General features: G+C 35.9%; 3 protein-coding genes across 11 annotated transcripts; 2 read left to right on the forward strand and 1 right to left on the reverse strand.

Moving 5' to 3' along the window:
- The first annotated feature begins 750 nt into the window (after window positions 1-750).
- Window positions 751-6340, forward strand: apoob (apolipoprotein O, b). Of its 2 annotated transcripts, none has more exons than XM_051881765.1 (9): window positions 751-1083; window positions 1667-1771; window positions 1872-1991; window positions 2188-2220; window positions 2345-2399; window positions 3297-3392; window positions 3522-3613; window positions 4381-4470; window positions 5460-6340. In XM_051881765.1, exons 1-9 carry the CDS (start codon window positions 1057-1059, stop codon window positions 5499-5501), a joined length of 660 nt encoding a protein of 219 aa, XP_051737725.1. In that variant the 5' UTR covers window positions 751-1056; the 3' UTR covers window positions 5502-6340. The 2 variants fall into 2 exon arrangements, with proteins under 2 accessions (XP_051737725.1, XP_051737724.1); XM_051881764.1 differs by lacking the exon at window positions 751-1083 and adding an exon at window positions 1169-1550.
- sat1b (spermidine/spermine N1-acetyltransferase 1b) lies at window positions 6138-13073 on the reverse strand. Of its 3 annotated transcripts, XM_051881771.1 has the most exons (7): window positions 13011-13073; window positions 12829-12921; window positions 7364-7415; window positions 7206-7289; window positions 6911-7012; window positions 6790-6830; window positions 6138-6563 (listed from the first exon to the last, which is right to left on the reverse strand). In XM_051881771.1, exons 2-7 carry the CDS (start codon window positions 12901-12903, stop codon window positions 6393-6395), a joined length of 525 nt encoding a protein of 174 aa, XP_051737731.1. In that variant the 5' UTR covers window positions 12904-12921; window positions 13011-13073; the 3' UTR covers window positions 6138-6392. The 3 variants fall into 3 exon arrangements, with proteins under 3 accessions (XP_051737731.1, XP_051737730.1, XP_051737732.1); XM_051881770.1 differs by lacking the exons at window positions 12829-12921; window positions 13011-13073 and adding an exon at window positions 8706-8848; XM_051881772.1 differs by lacking the exons at window positions 12829-12921; window positions 13011-13073 and adding an exon at window positions 7746-7995.
- LOC127505856 (acyl-coenzyme A thioesterase 9, mitochondrial-like) lies at window positions 8392-20095 on the forward strand. Of its 6 annotated transcripts, none has more exons than XM_051881751.1 (16): window positions 8392-8555; window positions 8766-8854; window positions 9365-9391; window positions 9764-9809; window positions 9907-10077; window positions 10204-10241; window positions 11363-11446; window positions 11548-11651; window positions 11738-11811; window positions 11895-11962; window positions 13200-13311; window positions 13398-13488; window positions 13585-13670; window positions 13754-13841; window positions 13936-14086; window positions 14175-15383. In XM_051881751.1, exons 1-16 carry the CDS (start codon window positions 8542-8544, stop codon window positions 14234-14236), a joined length of 1305 nt encoding a protein of 434 aa, XP_051737711.1. In that variant the 5' UTR covers window positions 8392-8541; the 3' UTR covers window positions 14237-15383. The 6 variants fall into 6 exon arrangements, with proteins under 6 accessions (XP_051737711.1, XP_051737716.1, XP_051737713.1 ...); XM_051881753.1 differs by lacking the exons at window positions 9764-9809; window positions 9907-10077; window positions 10204-10241; ... (8 more) ...; window positions 13936-14086; window positions 14175-15383 and adding exons at window positions 16657-16702; window positions 16811-16981; window positions 17057-17094; ... (8 more) ...; window positions 19539-19689; window positions 19866-20095 and having other exon boundaries at window positions 8405-8555; XM_051881755.1 differs by lacking the exons at window positions 8392-8555; window positions 8766-8854; window positions 9365-9391; ... (10 more) ...; window positions 13754-13841; window positions 13936-14086 and adding exons at window positions 15833-15889; window positions 16032-16138; window positions 16657-16702; ... (10 more) ...; window positions 19539-19689; window positions 19866-20095 and having other exon boundaries at window positions 14250-15744.
- Window positions 20096-20349: the final 254 nt, after the last annotated feature.

The raw sequence follows: 20349 nt of genomic DNA on the forward strand, positions 1-20349 counted from the left end.
GAGCTCAAAAGTGTTGGGAGTGTATGATATTGATAACATCAACTCAAGATCTTTTCTGACTTGTCAATCTGACAGTGTTACAACAGACCCCGTGTTACAACACTCCCCGGTCTCCCTACATGTCTTTTAAGCACTACACAAATTATGTCTTAAAGTATTAATAAATGAGTATCATTTAAAATAATGATAAGTTACTGTTGACGTGTTATGAAAAATACATATAATTACAGTGAAATATGAGCTGCATTGTTCCAGTGTTAATTTAGGATTATCTATAGTAGCCTATTTATTAATGTTTTGAACTAGCTTTTATTTTTTTGTTTTCAGTTAATTTTTAGTAATTTTATGTGCTTTTGTCATTTTGATTAGTTTTTTAAATATTTTAATAGGCCTATTTCTATTTTGCTGTTATTTATTTTTATTGCAGTTTTAGTAATTTTTAATAGGCTACTAACTTAAACTTTTTTTGTTTCCGTTAGTTGCCACCATTTTAACATCTAATCTTCTAATATTTTTTATTTTGTATCAGTTTTATTTCAATGAACGAAAACTGCGTCATTCAAGTCATTGTTTACATAATGATCGAGACACAAAATAGCCTATATGAAATGCGTATATTATTTTAATACATCCCAGGTAAGAAAAAAAAATCTTAGATCAACAACTAGGAGAACGCGAGATTGATAATTCACATTATTCTTTACAAAAACGTTTCGAAATATTTACATCTCTCGCTGAGACGTTTGTCCTCACAGACTTGCCGTAGCAGCATTGTTGCCAAGTCCGTGGTCCTGGTTTATCTGTGGAGTTGGGCTACTTTTACACTGTCGCCGCGTGTTGTTTTTTGTTTTTGTTTTTCAGTGCACGGGTTGAAGCGAATTTTTACCCATCGGAACGCGATTTTTACCGGGGGACCCACCCGGAACGCGATTGGTCTAGTTTTGGCCGTTATTGGCCAAATATTATTTAATTATTCAGCCGTTATTTAGCATTTGGGCTGGTTTTGTTGTGCAGACTTGGCAACCCTGCATAGCAGAGCGCTGTTCTCAAGAAATAATGTCAAATCTTAGGAAAATAGCCAAGGTAAAAATGTATGAATTCAGTTTATGGAAATACTGTTGTATTTTTGTTTGTAATTAACTTTGATAATTATGCATTTTAAGAAAGCTGAGATTATACAGTAAAACGCTTATTTTAAGGATGCGCTAACGTTACATCTCAGCGTACTGAGTGGCAGCACTGATGTAGCTAAGCTAACTGTCGCTTGACCTGATAGGGTTTTTTTTTTTTTTGTATTGCGATGTTTATATTTAACCAGCTTATAATTTATATATATTATTTTATTAATTATACTTTTCTTGCTGCATGATTACGATATTACTGTCGTTTTCTAATAAATTGTGTTATGACTGGAATTCTAGCAAGCTCTCTTTTGAAAGTGACGTGCCTCATTCTGAATCATGTGATGCTGAACTGATCCTTCGGTATTTTGCCTAATAAATAAGGCAACTCCTATTATGTTAAAACGTGCTGCTTCTTTTTGCTCCATTGTAATACTCTTTTTCAGTTGTCCAATACTCGTACATATATGAATACATCATTTGCTCCACTTCTGAGGTTATTATATTTTGTTTCATGTTTGTTTTCTCTGCCCTTCCTTGTTCAGGTGGTGCTGCCCGTGGCAGTGCCTGGAGCCCTTGGCCTGATGTCTGCCACTGTTTTTGCTGCAAGTGAGGCCAAAGAAAATAACACCACCCTGATGACTGATGAGGTACTTCCTGTGCAGTGTGATTTGGGATGGTGTGGGGCAGAATGAGGAGGTCATTTACTTGATGGTAAGTGTTTTTACAATACCCCTTTATTTTTTATAGCTTTCACTCTATAACACGCCTGAGTCCCAGCTGAGGTACAAGGAGCCCGAGGTTGGTCATGTTCAGCAGGGTGTGGCGTCTCTGAGAAAGACGGTGGAACCTTATATTTCATGGTGTCAGGTATGCTGTCATAATGACAGTGTTTAGTGAAGTGGTTCAGAAAGAAAAGCTTGACTTCTAGGGAAACAAAATATAGTTAATACAGTGTACATGTCATGAAACAGATAAATAAGATAAAAATGATATCAGTATATTTAATTTTCATAATGTTTAGTTAATAGTTCTCATGATTTCTTTGATTTTTGTCCACCTCCAGGAAAAGACACAGTTTACTGTGGAGAAAGTACAGGCAAGTTATGTTGTTCTTTTTTTAACCACTTTTAGCCACAATTATTATGCTTATTATGTATGATTGTGATAAATTATTACTGTAATATATCCATTACCTAAAATTTTCTCTCTTTTAATCATAGTCTTACTACAAGACTGTTGAGCCTGGTGTGAATACCACTCAAACTATTGTAAAGGGTACGGACACAAACACACTTATCTATATCATGGTTTTCAATCTTTTAGATGCCACAAACCCCCATATATGATCATTTTCATGCGAGGGACCCCCATCCTAAAATTTAAAAGGAAGATATTCATTTTTAGGTATAAAAACCAAATTTATTCTGTAAAAAATCAATATTATAAATATATATATATATATAATTATAATATTTATAAAATATTTAATTTATTAAGTTACATTACTAAGTTTGTTCTACTCACTATAGTACTGTACTATGCATTATATATCTGTTTATTTATTTTATTCCTAATTTTTATTATTAATCTGTTTATTTATTTTTAATGGATTTTTATAATTCATTTTTATTATAGTTTTATTTAATTAATTGTATTTATATATAATTGTTTTATTTATTTGAATCTATTTTTTCCATGTTTTTATATATATTATTTATTTTCTTATTTAATTTTGGTCCCACTTTAAATTAGTGTCCAATTCTCACTATTAACTAATTATTAACTACGACTTTTGCCTCAATAAACTCCTAATTATTAATAGTTTGTAAGGTAGTTGTTGTAGCATTTAAGTTTAGGTATTGGGCAAGATTAAGGGATGCAGAATATGGTCATGCAGGATAAGGCATTAATATTTGCTTTATAAGTACTAATAAACAGCCAGTATCCTAGTAATATGCATGCTAATAAGCAACTATTTAATAATGAGAATTGGAACCTTAGCTAAAGTGGTTCCTTTATTTTATTTATTTATTTTTCTCTAAACATTTTCCCAGACCTCGTAGCACTCCCTTGTGTCCCCCTGCCGATCCCTGGACCCCAGTTTGAAACCCCTAATCTATACTACTATTTGTGTGGTTTTATTAAACAGTATTGCATTTCCTTTTTTCTCAGATATATATGCATTTTTGAATGACCCTCCATCTGAGTTCTACCCCAGTGTGGGTGTTATAGGGTTTTCTGGAATTCTGGGACTTTATTTTGCAAAAGGTATGATTTTCAATCACTACTTGTTTTTTATTCCATTTAGATCATATCAAGGTCTTTGACCTGTAACATCGGTTCTGTGTTATTATTAACTACTGTTTTGGTTCTTTTTGTTCTGTTTTGTCTGGACAGGCAGCACAGTCAAGAGACTGATATTCCCCACTGGGCTCATGGCTCTCAGCGCCTCCATGTTCTACCCACAACATGTCGTCTCTGTTGCCAGGGCAAGTTTACAGTTCTTTCTGTACAGATGGACAGAGTCTGTTGTTGTTTCTCAGCAGGCCGCCCGACACAGACATCAGAAACTGAGGCTTTGAATAATGTAGTATCAACTACTTTACTTGCATCCTGAGATATTAACAGCACTTGCCTAGAGGAAATTCAGTCTGTGAATTGTGTGTTCAGATAGTCAGTGTTCCTTCCTCTTTTTTCCCTGTGCGGCCGTCCAGAAGTATAAAACTAGAAAGTGGAGGGATATTTTGAGAATTTTTCAGAGGATAAGCTCAGTCAATTAAAGTGAATAATATACTACTCCCTGTCTCACTGGAACAGCACAGAAAATTATATCAACACTAAGTTGACGCTGTAATATTTGCACAATTGTTTAAATTTCAAAAGTACAACATAATTATGTAATGATTTACTCACCCTCAAGTTGTTCCAAAGCTGGATGAATTTCTTTATTCTGCTGAACACAAAAGAAGAATATGGGTCACCATACAGTTGAGGCCCCATCGACTAACATAGTACGGAAAAAAAAAATACTATGGAAGTCAATGGGGCCCCTCAACTGTTTGGTTACAGACATTCTTCAAAATATCTTCTTTTGTGTTCATACAGGTTTGGAACAACTTGAGGGTGAGTAAATGATGACAATTTTAATTTTTGGGCAAACTATCCCTTTAAATATTAGACTTGTTATAGCCTACTGATGATTGCTAATGTGACCTGATTGTGTTTTCTCAATGTTTCTTTTGTTTGTTTTTAATAGACCACAAAAGACTACATATTTTACTTGGGTTCAGAAGGGCGAGTTGTTTTGGAAGAACTGCTGAGAGGGAAGTCACCATCCAAGGACAAAGTGAGGAGAAATCTGATACTTGGCACAGTATTGTCCTAGTTTTTTTTCCCACTTCCAAGACAGAGTGCATACAGTGCAAATGTCTTGAGCTAGTTCGATCCAAATGTCTTTAATTAAAAGCTTTAATTGCCTTTGACTAATATGTTATGTTGCATTCTTGAAGAAACTTTCACAGACTTACACTTCCGTACAAAAGATAGGGTTCATTATGTGTTCACGCAATGTCATAATTACGAGATGACAGCATTTGAAGTTCTACTTTGAGCCATTAACATTCTTGGACTTGGAATTATGTTTCTATGGCAGCACTATCAACGCCAATATGAATCTGTAGTGGTCAGGTGGTACAAATGAGAGCACTTAGAAAATTCCCAGCTAACAAGCTGTAATTACGAGTTCTACGAGGTCGTGAACGCAAGTCTTAATCTCCTAATTACAGTAATAATGACATGGTGTGAACACACCTTTCAGTCTGATTTTTCAAATGCAATAGCAATAGTCCCTAATGCATAGCAATTCTGCATTTCTTTGATGAAAAATACAGTAAAAATATTATTTTTTGATTTCTTTTAATATGTTCAATTTAATATATTTTAAAATGCAGTTCATTCCTGTAATGAAAAAGCTGAATAATAATGAATAATATGCTGATTTGGTGCTCAAGAATTATTTATTACTATTAGCAAAGTTAAAAAATAGTTGTGCTGCTTAATATTATTGTGGAAACTGTGAAAGTTTTTTTTTTTTTTTTTTTTTTTTTTTTAAAGGATTCTTTGAATAGAACATTCAAAAGAATAGCATTTATTTGAAGTTTTACTGTCATTTTTTAACAATTTAATGTATCTTTACTGAATGTGTCAATTTATTTAAAAAAAAAAAAAAAAGTGAAAGTAAAGTATGATTGTACATATATTTAACATTAAGAGACTCCTAAAACTTGCAGAATGAATAATTTGCTTCTTTGTAACCGCTTACCCTTTTCTTTACAGATTGAGAAGATACAGAAAACCGACAGCCAAAAATCAAGTTGAGACAAAGCAGTAAGTTTTATGAGAAGTTCCTGCTTTGCACCTGGATTGTGTTCTCTTATCAATGCACTGATCAGTTTAGTGGTATTTGCTATTTTCTGCATCGACTGTGTTTACTGAAACTGTATTTTTGACTTTTCTGTGCATTATATAAATTTACTTTATAAATGTACACTGCAGTAGCAACCATTTGGACCAACTTGAAAAGGAAAATGAATTACCTGACCTGCACTGTGAAATTTCCAGACATTTTTCAGCAACTCCGTGACATTTAAGTCTTACTGATGGGTCCAATTATATTTCCAGAGTATTCTACACTAGTGTTGGGATTGCATTCTCTCTAGAGCTTTCCAGTATCGTTAAACAAAGATCAAATTTCAAACTTGCATATAATCATTACACTTACCATTTCACAAACCACATTGATAAGAGTCTGTCCCATGCAACATGAACTTGGCTTAGTCTGGACATAAACAAAAGGAACATTCTGCAAAGTACAGCACCCTCCAGGATACAATCCATTCTCTGTTCATTTACAGTACAGTGCAGTAAGTAGTCTGCTTATACCATTATGACTTCCACATTTGTACTGCAAGGAAATCCTGAAGGTGTTATCTTATGCATAAAATGAAATACAAATACTTTTTAGATATTTTTTTATTTTATTTTCAATGCATTCGATCAATAAATGACTATTGATAAGCTAATCTGACATGCAAACTACAGAATATGTTTACAAGTACTACTATAACTTAATCTCAAGAGTAAATTGCTGTATGTTAACATGATTAAGAGTGTCTAAAATATTTAAAAGTAATTAAAGTCTTTTTTAAACTGAGAAATGGCTGTGAGCTATTCCTACTCCCTCCTTGAACACTGGAGCTTTGGGCCAGCTCACTCTTCCGCAGACATTTTCAGGAGATTCTCCTTATCAATCCTAAAAAGTCGCCATCCCTCCTGCAGCGAAAGGTCAGAAGCCCCGCGTCGCTTGTAAAAGTCGATGGATGCCTTGTTGGACTCCGCCACGATGAAATGCATGCTGCTGCAACGATTCTTCACAGCTGTCTGTGGGAGGAAACACAACTCTTTATGGTTGCGTCTAGATGTGTAATGCAAAAAAACAACACCCATCTAAAGACAACAGAAAACTTTTACACAATCTGCAGTCTGTTTTAATCTACTTGCTTGTACTATTTTATGTCAACAATTACAGTTTGTATCCATTTTTGTATGGATTAGTGTCTTTAATGATGCAAATCATATATGCAACAGATGAAAACAGCTAACTTACATCACTGAGGGTTTTCAGGATTTCAGACCCAATTCCAAAACCTGTGAAGTATAAAATTAGTCAAGGGGATTTAGGAAATACCTACAGTTTCATAAGAGACCCCTTAATAATACACCCTTACCTCTGTACTCTCTCATTACATAAAAATCTTCAAGGTACAGCAGTTTGCCAATCCAAGGGTCGTAGGTGAAGTAGTACATGGCAAATCCAATCACAGAATAACCTACAAGTGTGAACACTGGTGTCTTACACAATTGCATTACTTGCACAAGCATTGTGAATGAATTTTAAATAAGAGATGTAAGAACACCTTTTTTTAAGCACAATTTCTGTTAAAACGTTTCACTTTTTTCTATTGGTCAAGTAAAAACAGCCTACTCGGCTACTCAGCAGTTATGTTAATATTGATGTTTTACCCTCGACTTTCTGATGCTCGACTGGCACGTCTGCGACCACACAGTGGTAAAACGGGTGGTCTCCGAATCCGTCCTCGAGCAGATCTAAAAACAAAACTGTTATCACTGCGTGCCAGCTATTGATCAAATTTCACATTTGACATATTGTGTCATCTCACCTTTCTCAGTTAATATAACTTGGTCTTCCATCTCTTCATACTTAGCGAGTTCCTACAGAAGGTAGGAAAGAAAAGGTGCTTTATAATAAATTTTTGGTTGAACATCAAGTTCTGTAAGCGGGGGGCCTGGGGCTTGTTTTCATACAGGGTCATATTTGGATACTTCATCAATTTCATGAAACTTTTGAAACAATTTAACATTGATATAAAAATCAAAATAGTTGTGATGATAACTTTTAATATGATTACTTGGGACAGGACACCAAATAAATGCATTTTAAGGCATATTTATGCACTTTTTAAAAGTTTCGACAGCATATTCTGCCACCCTAAACAGTGTTTTTAAAATATAAATATATGTGTAAACCAGTGTGAAGTGTACCTTTATGAGTCGCAATATGTCAGGCACGTCTTTGGGCTCCGCTTTACGCAAATTAAAATTGGCCATTTTCTTCTTTTACTCTTTTTCCCTTTTCTCACTAGTCCTCTATATGTGAAGTGAAGCAAAAGGAGTTTCTTCATTCGCTTCCCAGAGTATTACCCTCCGCTGTCAAGTTTGGGTTTCTCCTGTGTGGGACTCGCATGCAGCAGCCGACCCGACTGTTTTCACCTGGCTTCTGTAAATGTCTTTTGTTTATCAGCTGAAGCGGGCATATATTTGCCGGTGGGGGAGGGGTCTGGTTACCATAATAACGTTTTTTTTCGATCGCGGACCAATAGCAGTAGTCCATTCGAGGTACGTCATGACGCACCGTTATTATTCGCTCATGCTGGTCCATATATAACAGTGGGATTAAAACACTGTAAGAATGTATGTATTTTTAAGTCAAATTATGTTAGTTGGAAGGGCATTTCTTTCAGAATAATCTAGAAGGTGTGTAAATTCATGTCAAATGTTTTAAGAACGTTATTTAGCACTTTTATGTCTCGTTAACCGCTTTGAAAACTTCCAAATTACAACGGCCGTAATTACGGTAGAAGTTGGACCGTTTTGAGGAAGAAGTCTTTAAAAGTGCGCTTTTAAAACGGTAAGTACGGTAGTTTAGCCGCGCCTACGTCCCAGGAAGTGAGAATCACTGTTAGTAATAAAGCTGTCATCTCTGCAAGAAGTGAGCTGTAGTATATATCACGAAATCCTTGCTGTTATACAATAAAGTGGTTAACCAAAAACAAGGAAGATGCTTTCTTCGCGGTGAGTTTTACTATCTTGCGTCACTCATTTGTTGTGCACATATTATCTGTGAGTCATGCATAAGGAATTCCAGTATGGTCTCTCAATGGGACCCCCTTTCTTTTTTACATAGTTTCTTTTGTTAAAGGTTTCATAATGTTGTGACTTTACCATTAGTATTTTGTGAAGTAATGGCAGCTCTCTCCTCCCATTTCTTTGTTTTTTGTAAAGGGTCTTGAGGTCTGCATCGTCCTTAATGTGCAGAGGGTTTTCCATGAGTCAAATGTGCCGCCAAGGGAAGGCACCTGATATGGCTGAGGGTAATTTAAAAAAAAAAAAATGTTTAAACTCCCAATCCACCTAATATTTTAAACTTTAAACCTAGTCAGTCCCAATCAATGAAATATTGTCAGTGAGTGTACACGTTATCAGGCTGAAATAACGTTTTAGTTCTTCAGATAAAGTGGGGCTAAAATCATCAGTTATCTATGTGTGTATTCTTCTGTTATCAAAATAATCGTTACATCAATCGCAAACTAGAATGGGATGATTTTGATGTAGCCTTTTGGATCATATTTTTTAAAAACATCAATGACATTATCATAATAAAGTGTCCACCTTTACCTCTATTCACTCTGCCTTTACATATATGAATAGGTTGCATGTACGTTTTTGTCCAGCTAAAACAATTTAGTAATTTTTGTTGTGTGTGTGTGTGTATATATATAATGTATATGTATATGTACACACACACACACACACACACACACACTGTAATCATTATAATAATTTCCCATCAGTGTTCCTGACCCATTTTTATGTCCCCACAGGAAACACATTTTTACTTGTGAGCAATGGTAAAATGGAAAATCATTTACTCTCTTTGATATGCTCAGACACTCTCTTTCCGCATGTGGCTTAATAAACACTGTCCTGTTGTTATCTCATGGTACATGTGCATTGCATGTAGTTCTTTGTACTTTGACATCTAGTGTTTTTCCTTTTCAAATGCCTTAACCCTGTGAGCAGCCTGTTCATGCAGACTAGTCTTGGTTAATACATACATTATTTCTGCTCACTACTTTTTTTTGTGTCTCCATTTTATGTAATTGGATGATACAGACTCTACTACGCTTTCTAATCCAACACTACTCTTTAGTACATATACAGTATGTGATGTCTCAGTGCATCTTTTCAAGCTCCATTTTGTTCCTCCTTATTTTTTACAGTTCGCAACAGGCTGAGGGAAATTGTTGGAGCATCTACCAACTGGAAGTATGTTATGTTATTCCTTTTGCAGAGTGATAGTCCTTGTTATTTGTGACTGACCACTTTACATAAAATGTTGTATTTTCTCTATTTCATTATACAGAGACCATCAGCAAGCATTAGCTGAGCGTGCGTCACTAAGCCAGTATCTTGCCCAGAGTCAGGATGAACTTCCTGCAAAGACAATGAAGGACAGTGCAATCGAGGCTCACCTTCCTTTGGGTACCCAGCCTGCCTTGAGAGAGAAATATCTCAACTATCACAACAGTGTCAGGTACTAAAAGGCAGGTTATAAAAATAGAGACATTCAGATAATAACCAACTTGACAACCAACCATTTTTGTATATGTGTTCTGAATGGAGTACATTTTCCTTTGCTTAAATACCTTTTTCTCAACAGGTTTGGGAGAATTTTGGAGGACTTGGACAGTTTAGCAGGTAATGCATTTTAAAAATAAAGGTTTTGAAAGGGGGTTTTCACTGTGATGCCATAGAAAAACCAAAGTGTGAATATTTAAATAATCTAAAGAACCTTTTTACACTATATAGAACCTTTTGTGCAATGGAAAGATTACATGGATGTTAAATGTTCTTTATGGAACAATTAGCCGCTGTCCACCAGCGGGCCGTATAGTACTAAAAATGGTTTCAGTTATATTCTCACTTGAACTTGGTTCGGCACAGCACAATTACGAACCATTCTCGGCCCGGAATTCTGTGGTAGTAGGATGCGTGTATTGACGTCATCACTCAGGATTGGTCTCTTATCTGTTGCATTGATACCAGTCTGTAAACTCTTGCTTCACCAAGGCAACGACTGACATTTTTACATCAATACAAACAAAGTCCCTTTAAGACAAGTCATTTCACTTGGCGGCTATCTTTGAAACGCCTCTCGGGCATCCAAGTGCAGCTCCTATCTTTTTGAATGGGGAAACATCAAATTCTCCAAAGCTGTTTGCCAAGCTTTCGATTAAATTTCATATTTGTAATCACCAATGAATTCTGACAACAACTGTCTCATAATTTGTTTTCTAAACGCTCAAATCATGACAAAAAACGGTATTTTTTTTTTAGGCTGGATGAAGCTAATGCGCATGCGCAGACCTAAATGCTAAAACAGATAAGCTCTTGCACCTAATTTCGGAGGCGTGCGTCTGACTGTTTCTATAGAAACCGGAGCTTCTAACGGCCACTGCAGTGACGCGATGACTTTACCAGTCGGCGATTGGCTCTTATTTAGAAGGCGAGACTTATTCCGCCATATTGCACGTTGCACTTTCTTCAATTCAAAACAATACGAGTGACACGTCTTGTGTTATTCTATAGTCTTTGATACAAACGACATTTGTATTACATTCCAAAGAGTTCTGTTGTCAGCCCCACAGTGGAAAATTAAACCATATCTGTACCGGCTGGGCTGAATCGGCACAGAATGGAACGATTAAGCAATGAGTTTGGCACAACAGTGGAAAAGTGGCTATTGAGTAAACTTTATAACTTTATAACTCATAACTCGCTCTCTCTTATCACATACCGTATCATTCTTGTCTCCTTAGTGCTCATCTGTTACTCTCACACATGGAATAAGGAGCTGAAAAGATCTCCACTGTCTATTGTCACCGCTCTAGTGGACAAGATCGGTATTGCCTCTTGTATAGAAGTCTTATAAACAGTTTTAGGGTTGTTGTTGTTTTTTTGTTTAAACAATTATTTGATTTTGTTTTTTGTTATTGTTTGATAGACATGAGAAAAAACATAATCTACCCAGACTGTGACATCAAGTTCACAGGTCACGTGACATGGGTTGGCAAAACCTCAATAGAAGCTAAAATGCACATGTTTCAGGTATATCTGAAGTCTTTTTATGAAACATAGATGTTATATGTTGCACATAAAATAATTCAAATAAAATGTTGTTGCTGTTTTCTCAGTATCACGATGGGGCGTACACCGATGTATTAGATGCCACGTTTGTAATGGTGGCTCGAGATCCTGAAAACAAAAGGTAACGTTAAACCTGTTGGTACGATCGACATGTTCATGATTTATGTCTGCAAATTAAGCATATGTTATGTGCTGTTTATCCAGGGCAGCTTTTATAAACCCATTGAAACCAGAAGGACCAGAAGAAGAGGCCATTTTTCAACAGGGGGAGAGTGAGTAGCACTTTTGTTTGTTTGCAATCACAATTCGGTTGTTAAGTCTGACATCACGCGGCAGTGCTTCCGGGTCCAAACACTCTATCTCATACCACAAGAAAAACAACAAACGGTGCTAATATACACACACAATGTGGTGTAATACTACAAAAAAATTATAATCATAACCTTTATCTCCATACCGAAATTCCATATGACCAGACAGTGATTCATCTTTTATAAATCGTTAAAATATTAATGTCTGTGACGCTGTGCGCACGGAGACTGTTGTGTAGACTGTAAGTATTTAAAATGTTTAACTTTTTAAAATGTTTGATGTTTAATATGAATAAATAGTGCTCATAAAAGGCAGTCGATGGCATTTGCAAGTGAAACGAGTTGAGGCTTGGACCCAGAAATGGCGTTCTTTACGTCACGACTTAACGAGTGGATAGAGTGGTGGAACTATGACGTCACTTTGTAGGCCAGTCGGCAGTTAGCATCACGCTGGTTCCTTCGACAAAAACCCAGTAGGATTTTCCCATAGGCTTTTGGATTATCGCAAAAAAAATCAACAATTATCTTGATCAACAAAAGTTAATCAAGATAATTTCCACAGATGTAAAAAAAGACATTTTGTAGACTAAATGCAGTCGCCAGAAGCAAAAAGCTAAAGGCAGGCTATAAGCGAACTACACCACGGTTGCACAATTTCAACGTCACTAACACTAAGCTTCTGACAACTTTTTCAGTCTTTATCTAAAAACATTTTCCCTGAAAGTTTGGATTAGAATAGTTTGTTTGTAAGAGCGCAGTTTGTTTGTAATTGTTTGTAAGAGCGCAGTTATAAGCATAACTAGGCTGTAAAAGTGGACTGGGCTTACCTGTTCGGCGTGATGATGTTTAATGTCGCCGACAGCCTCTGTAGTCTGATTTATCCACTTGTTAGCAACCTTCATTTTCAAGACATGTAACAGCTTAAAAAATCATGAATAGGTTAATACTGATGCAATTTCTGTTGTAGAATAAAATGTGAAAGTATCTTGAACTTGTGTTAACCACAGACCTTCTTTCAGCCATTTAACCAAAAACCCATTCAAAAAACCCACTGACTTTGAAACGATGAAACCAGAAGTGGAAAAATGCTAACTCGCTTCCGGTTTTGGTCTACAAAAATGCATGACAGTTCCACCACTCTATTGCCACTTTACCTTAAAACATATAGAGTAAGACTGATGTTCTTTATATTGAACAGTAAACAAGAAGAGGCGTGTGGAGCTGAGCACAGCCTCTCTTCTTAAAGTGGCCCCTACAGCTGAGGAGAGGACTCTCATTCACAACCTGTTCCTCAACACTCTAGACACACGGTGAGATTTAATCAATACACACATATGAATCTCTGTGCCTTTATTTTTATGGCCATTTTTAAAGAATATTTACCTTCTCCCTATAGAACTGTTAGCTTTCGAAGTCGGATTTTACCTTCTAACTCAGTGTGGATGGAAGATGCCAAAATGAAAGGGCTTGAGATTTGCCACCCACAAGTGAGAAGAAACTTTTTGCAATACTTGACTGATGAAACTGATACTGTCAACTAGTACCATGGTGGTGTAATATTTTTGTGTGTGTGTGTTATACAGGAAAGAAATATTTTTAACCGGATATTTGGTGGTTTTCTGATGAGAAAGGCCTATGAGCTTGGTTGGGCCAATGCCTGTGCATTTGCGTAAGAGATTCCTCTTTGCCTTTTTGAATGTTTACTGTAAAAGAGTCTTTAATTTTTCACATGGCTGTATTTGTTTCTTCCAGTGGATGCAGACCAACGCCGGTGGCAGTAGATGACATCTTATTTCAGAAGCCTGTAGAAATTGGCTCTTTGCTACTGCTTTCCTCACAGGTCTCTAAATTCTTTAATATCATTATCAAATGCCCTAATGTGTTGCCCTTTTTTGTACTTCAGAATAAGATTGTTGATAATACTCTGCTGTCAGGTTTGTTACACAGAAGGAATGCACATCCAGGTCAGGGTTCACACAGAGGTGCTTGACCCACTGACCCGGCAGCACAACACCACCAATGTGTTTCACTTCACTTTTCATGTTGAGAAGGAAGTCCCAGCTGTTGTACCACAGAGCTATGGAGGTCAGATATATTTTTTTATTGTGTACAAATATTGTTACATTATATGTTAATTGAATTATTCATAACTTACTATTGCTGTCAATTGCAGAGTCTATGCTGTACCTGGATGGAAAGAGGCACTTTGATGAGATGATAAGGACCCAAGGTTGAGCAGTCTAAGATGTGCTGATAGGATGAGCATATCTTCCTGCCAAAGCTGCAGTGATGATCGCCGCTGTAGTTACATGAGGATTTGTATGTGTAGATTCAGCTTTTATTATTTTAGTTCCGTTCGTTTTATATTTATATATTTTATTACAGCATTTTTACATGAATGTAAAATATTGTTTTTCACAATTTCATGCTTACATTGGGAGAGGAACATTTTAGGAAATGGTCTGTTTGGCTGTTTGAGGGTGTGTATTTTATGTAGGCATATCTCAGTTATTGGACTGTTGCAACCTATTTAGTCATTGAGACTTATAACACACCTTGTTTTATTGGCACTACAATGACATTTATAAGGAGAGAGGACTTTAAAGACTCTTCAAACAAGTGATTTTGGTAGTACAGGTGCAATTGACCTGTTTTTTAGTGTTAATGATCTGAATGCTGCTGGAGCGATTCATGAACAACTGGTACCTTGGAAAAGGAAATGTATGAACAAACTCTGAAAATAAATTCTGTCTTCCTTCCTTGATCTCCACAAAAGGAAACAAGGAGATCCTAAACTGACGATCGAATAACTCCAAAAACTTTACCTTGCACATCTGTCCTAGAGAGCGCAGTATGGATAAGAATCAGGTTTTGCAGTTTAATCTGCATGTTTCAGAATGCTGACAATTTGGCTAATATAAGCAAAATGTTTTTCATTATTATTATTATTGTAAATTATACAAACAACCATGGAAATATGTAGAAGATGGTAGTATGGTCATGCAATGGACTCTGTAAAAAGTTAATGGAAGTAGATTCCAGGAGATTAACATTATGCCTTTCATGTACACACTACCTGTGCCAGAATAACCAAAAGCTGACAAATGAATGCATGCCTTATCACTGTTTGTTCACAGTATATATAGCAGCATAAATATGGTCATTTTAAAAACTTTTTAAATATTTTAAAAATACTATTATTAATACTATTATTTTATGCACTTGTATGTTAAATACTTGTTTGTTTCTTATGGACTGGCGATATGTTTACATCTGTATTGCTTTGAAGCGAGTAGTATCTGGCTGTTCATGTGATCTCAACACAGTGGTCCCCGTGAGGCGACCCGCTCCATGTAAAATAAAATCAAATTGTATTAGGGTACTGATGACTGGAGTCTTCATCTCATGTGAATGTACCATTTAACAATTTATTTGCACTATTCCTTTATTTGTTTAAAACATTTTTTACTGATGAAAAGGTTAGTGAACGATAAAGCTCTGTACAGACTATTACTGCCACCGAGTGACCAACTCGTGAAATTGCAAGAGTGATAAATAGCCAGTCACTACGTCGTGACAAAATTATATTTGGTCATGCTGAGACAGTGAGTAAATGTTTTTTCCCTGCTAAAATCGTTACGCTGAATGACGCTTATTGATCGCTTTGCAAACTTTCTAAACAGTAATGGGTGTAACTACGTTAGAAACTGGACCATTGTGAATAGGCTATTTGTTCGTTAAAAGTGAGTATTTACAACAGTACAGTGAGCAGAGAATCGAGAAAGAAAAACTATATCTGCAAGTTCTGATCTATTGTTGATTTGAAAAAAGTTCCCGCTGTTCTCCAAAGTAGTAGTGAGGGAAGAACAAAAAGATGTCTTGTCCACGGTGAGTGTTACATCTGTACTTTCTGACTCGTATTTAATCTGTAAGGCACTTCTTGTTTTAGTTTTTTTCTGTTGAAGTTTACTATTTACGTTGATGCATGGCTTTACCCTTTGCCTCCCTCGTGCCTCTTTCTTCTTTCCAGCTCACTCATTTTGTATAGGGTCCTGAAGTCTGCAGTGTCCTTCACTTGTAGGAAGTTTTCCATGGGTCAAATATCTCGACAAGGAAAGGCACCTGATATGGCTGAAGGTTACTGTACAGTTACATTCTGAATGCAAATTGAGCTCTTATTTTTAGACTCTCTCTCTCTCTCTCTCTCTCTCTCTCTCTCTCTCTCTCTCTCTCTCTCTCTCTCTCTCTCTCACCCTCAACTTCCTGCTGTTATTTTAAGGTATACATGCATGTAGTCCTTAGTACATCTGTTTTTCATTTTTGAAATACCTTTCCCTTTTGTGACAGTAAGTATACAGTACCTTGCCTTTAATTAGCAGCCTGTTGAAGCAGTCTTGTTTTGATTCCTGTCTTTTCCTTCCTGTTTTGCTATGTGTTGTCCGTTAACTGCATTTTTCCCCTTTAACTTTATTTACTTAAGAGTTTTGACCAACAAAACAGGCAACATAATGCAGTTATCATAATATTGGCATTAAGTTATTTAACTCTTTAGTGTAAAGCTAAAAAGTCTGTGTTTCTAATACCAAAACTGAAGACTAACCAATGTCTCTTATTGAAATGCATTTTGATGTTTTTTATTTTTTTATTTTTCACAGTTCGCAACAGGCTGAGAGAGATAGTCGGTGCATCTACCAACTGGCAGTATGTTACTGATGTTACAATATTGCAATCATCACACATTATGCTGGAATAATCAAAACAATTAGAAATGCAGCTGGACAAAAAATGTATTTTCTCTATAACATACAGAGACCATCAGCAAGTATTGGCTGAGCGTGCATCACTAAACCAGTATCTTGCTCAGAGTCAGGATGAACTTCCTGCAAAAAGAATGAAAGACAGTGCAATTGAGGCGCATCTTCCTCTGGGTACCCAGCCTGCCTTGAGAGAGAAATATCTCAACTCTCACAATGCTGTCAGGTACTGAAAGATCATTACTATGCACTTTATCTTTTTCTGATTACTGTTTTTGCCAAAATGCTTTTTTCTTCACAGGTTTGGTCGGATTTTGGAGGACTTGGACTGTTTAGGAGGTACTACAGATGTATGCTGTAATAACACATGAACACGTGTTCATGTGAGTTATTACAGCATACATCTGTCTCATTCTTGTCTTCTTAGTGCTCATCTGTTACTCTCACACATGGAATGAGGAGCTACAAAGATCTCCACTGTCTATTGTCACCGCTCTTGTGGACAAGATCGGTATTGCATCTTATTTATTCACACAGATACAGTATAAACAACAGCTAGTTAATTGTTGTATTGCCACTTAATGTTAAATTGAATGCATGTATTCATACTTGAATAAATAATTATTCATTATATGCTATTGTTACTATGTTTCAGACATGAGACAAAACATAATCTACCCAGACTGTGACATCAAGTTCACGGGTCATGTTACATGGGTTGGCAAAACCTCAATAGAAGCTAAAATGCACATGTCTCAGGTATTTTTTCCATTTTTTTTAGTAAATATGTATTCTCTGTATATTGTATAGTATGATTAGAGGGTTATTTTGTTTATCAAACTAAAATTAACTGTTTTTTCAGTGCAAAGATGGTGCGTTCACAGATGTATTAGATGCTACATTTGTAATGGTGGCTCGAGATCCTGAAAATAAAAGGTATCGCAGCTCATTGATAGGATCAACATGTCAGAACTTGATATGCTGTGTCTGTGAGTTAATGCACATAATCTTTCCTTAGGGCAGCTTTTGTAAACCCACTCAAACCAGAGGGTCCAGATGAAGAGGCGATTTTTCGACAGGGTGAAAGTGAGTACATTTAATTTTGTCTATTAACAATTAAAATGGTCTTTTCAACCCAGAAGTGATACATTAGAAGTATGTTTTAAAATATAGGTTCAGGTTTGCAGCTTGCTTTTTCATTAGGGATAAGTTCAAGTTATAATTATGCAAAGGGTACCTTAATTTTTTTTTTTTTAGTTTTTTTATGATTATTATAAACTTTACATTGAACAGTAAACAAGAAGAGGCGTGTGGAGCTGAGCACAGCCTCTCTTCTTAAAGTGGCCCCTACGGCTGAGGAGAGGACTCTAATTCACAACCTGTTCCTCAACACTCTAGACACACGGTGAGATTTATCATCAATACACACATATAAATCTATGTGTCTTTATTTTCACTATGGGTATTAATTAAAAATATTTCTTCCTTTCCTGTAGACGGGTGAGTTTCCATAGTCGTATTCTACCACCAAATTCGGTGTGGATGGAAGATGCCAAACTAAAAGGGCTTGAAATTTGTCATCCACAGGTGAGAAAATCAGAATTTTTAAATAAATTTTTTTAAAATGTGCCCCTATTATGCTATTTTAAATGTTCCTAATTTTGTTTTTGAGGTCTCCTACAGTAGGTTTACTTGCATCCAAGGTCAGAAAACACTTAAAAAACACTAATTTTCTCATAATATACATTGCAGCATCACCTCTTTTCTCACAGTGCCTGAAATGATTCAATTAAAGGATTCAGTCTCTAAACTCCTCCTTTCCGAAAGACTACTCTGCTCTGATTGGTCAGATGGCCCAGTCTGTTGTGATTACAGCGCATGTCAGAAACAAAACGCTCATTACCATATCTGAATTTCAACACTTGTATGCGCAATAATACGAACAGTAAGGATGGCTCCAGTTTTATTGTATCAATTCGAACCCGATTCCTCATCCTTTCAAAGTGCATGCAAAAAGTGGATTTTCTTTCACAGCGCAGAAAACTTCTTCTTGACATGTCGACATCATGAACCAATACTCTTCCAGGCCCCAGCTACAACTACAGTGTTTGAGGGCTTGTCAAAGTACATATTGTTCGTGGGCAGCCAGTGAAGAACATAAGCTGGCATTATGCAAAATTGGTTGCAAACCTACATATGTTCATACAAGAAGTAAAACTTGAATTACTAATGACTTGTTACAGGCAGTTCAGAATCGGTTCTTTCTTTTGGGAGACAATAGCTCCATTTATTGTACACTTTAATCTTTATAATTTTGCAGACCTTTTAACTTCACAAACAGCTATATTACACACTACATGAAAGGTAATATCTAAAAAAAATATATAATAGGGGCACTTTAAAGTATTGTATTTATAAATTTTAATTTAATTTGTTCTTTGTACAGGAAAGAAATATCTTCAACCGGATATTTGGTGGTTTTCTGATGAGAAAGGCCTATGAGCTTGGTCGGGCCAATGCCTGTGTATTTGCGTAAGAAAAAAACAACCGTTTCCCCCATATGTTTAATATTTTTCTGTGAAAATTTTATTCATTCTTTACATGGCTGTATTTGTGTCTTTCAGTGGATGCAGACCAACGCCGGTGGCTGTAGATGACATCTTATTTCAGAAGCCGGTAGAAATCGGATCCTTGCTCATGTTGTCTTCGCAGGTTAGTAACTTTTGCTATTTCAGCTTATTTAAATATCATTCACACTAACAAAACTGTGACATCTTAATCAGGTTTGTTACACAGAAGGGATGCACATCCAGGTCAGGGTTCACACAGAGGTGCTTGACCCACTGACCCGGCAGCACAGTACCACCAATGTATTTCACTTCACATTTCGTGTTGAAAAGGATGTCCCAGCTGTTGTACCACAGAGCTATGGAGGTGGAAAATATTTTATTTGTATTAATTATTTTATTATAAATACATATAAATACATATTTATAATAATGTAATATAATATTTTTAAGCAAGAGCAGTGTGCAGAATATTTATACAGACAATAATATTTTCTATTTTCTATTTAAAATATTTGTAACAAATCATTTGTTCATCTTCAGAGTCTATGCTGTACCTGGATGGAAAGAGGCACTTTGGTGAGACTATGAGGAACCAGTGTTGAGCATTCTGGGATGTGCTGATAGGATGAAATACATGATAAAGCTTCACCAATGTCCATCACTACAGTTAAATGAGTGTGTGTGTGTATATGTAAATTCTGCCTTTATTTTCTAAATGTCTACTCTACAGCTGTTACATGTAAGTATTTAATAAATTTAGCAATCACTAATTTAATGTTTAAGTTTATAATTTTTCTGTAGCACTTTCAATGTTACGTTGTTTAAAAGGTGAGATATAATTGTAAATAACTTGATAACTATACTACAATGTGTGAAACACAAAAACATCCATACACAATATTCTCTGTCTATATGCATTTTTTTTCTTTTTCTTCAGATCTTAACATTGTAGTTCTGCACATCTCATTTTAAAATGGTAATTTCCTAGAAAAGCCATGGAAATGAATCAAATTTTAAAGTCAGC

This window comes from Ctenopharyngodon idella, chromosome 23 (assembly GCF_019924925.1).
Source record: "Ctenopharyngodon idella isolate HZGC_01 chromosome 23, HZGC01, whole genome shotgun sequence".
In the NCBI taxonomy this organism is placed as follows: Eukaryota; Metazoa; Chordata; class Actinopteri; order Cypriniformes; family Xenocyprididae; genus Ctenopharyngodon; species Ctenopharyngodon idella.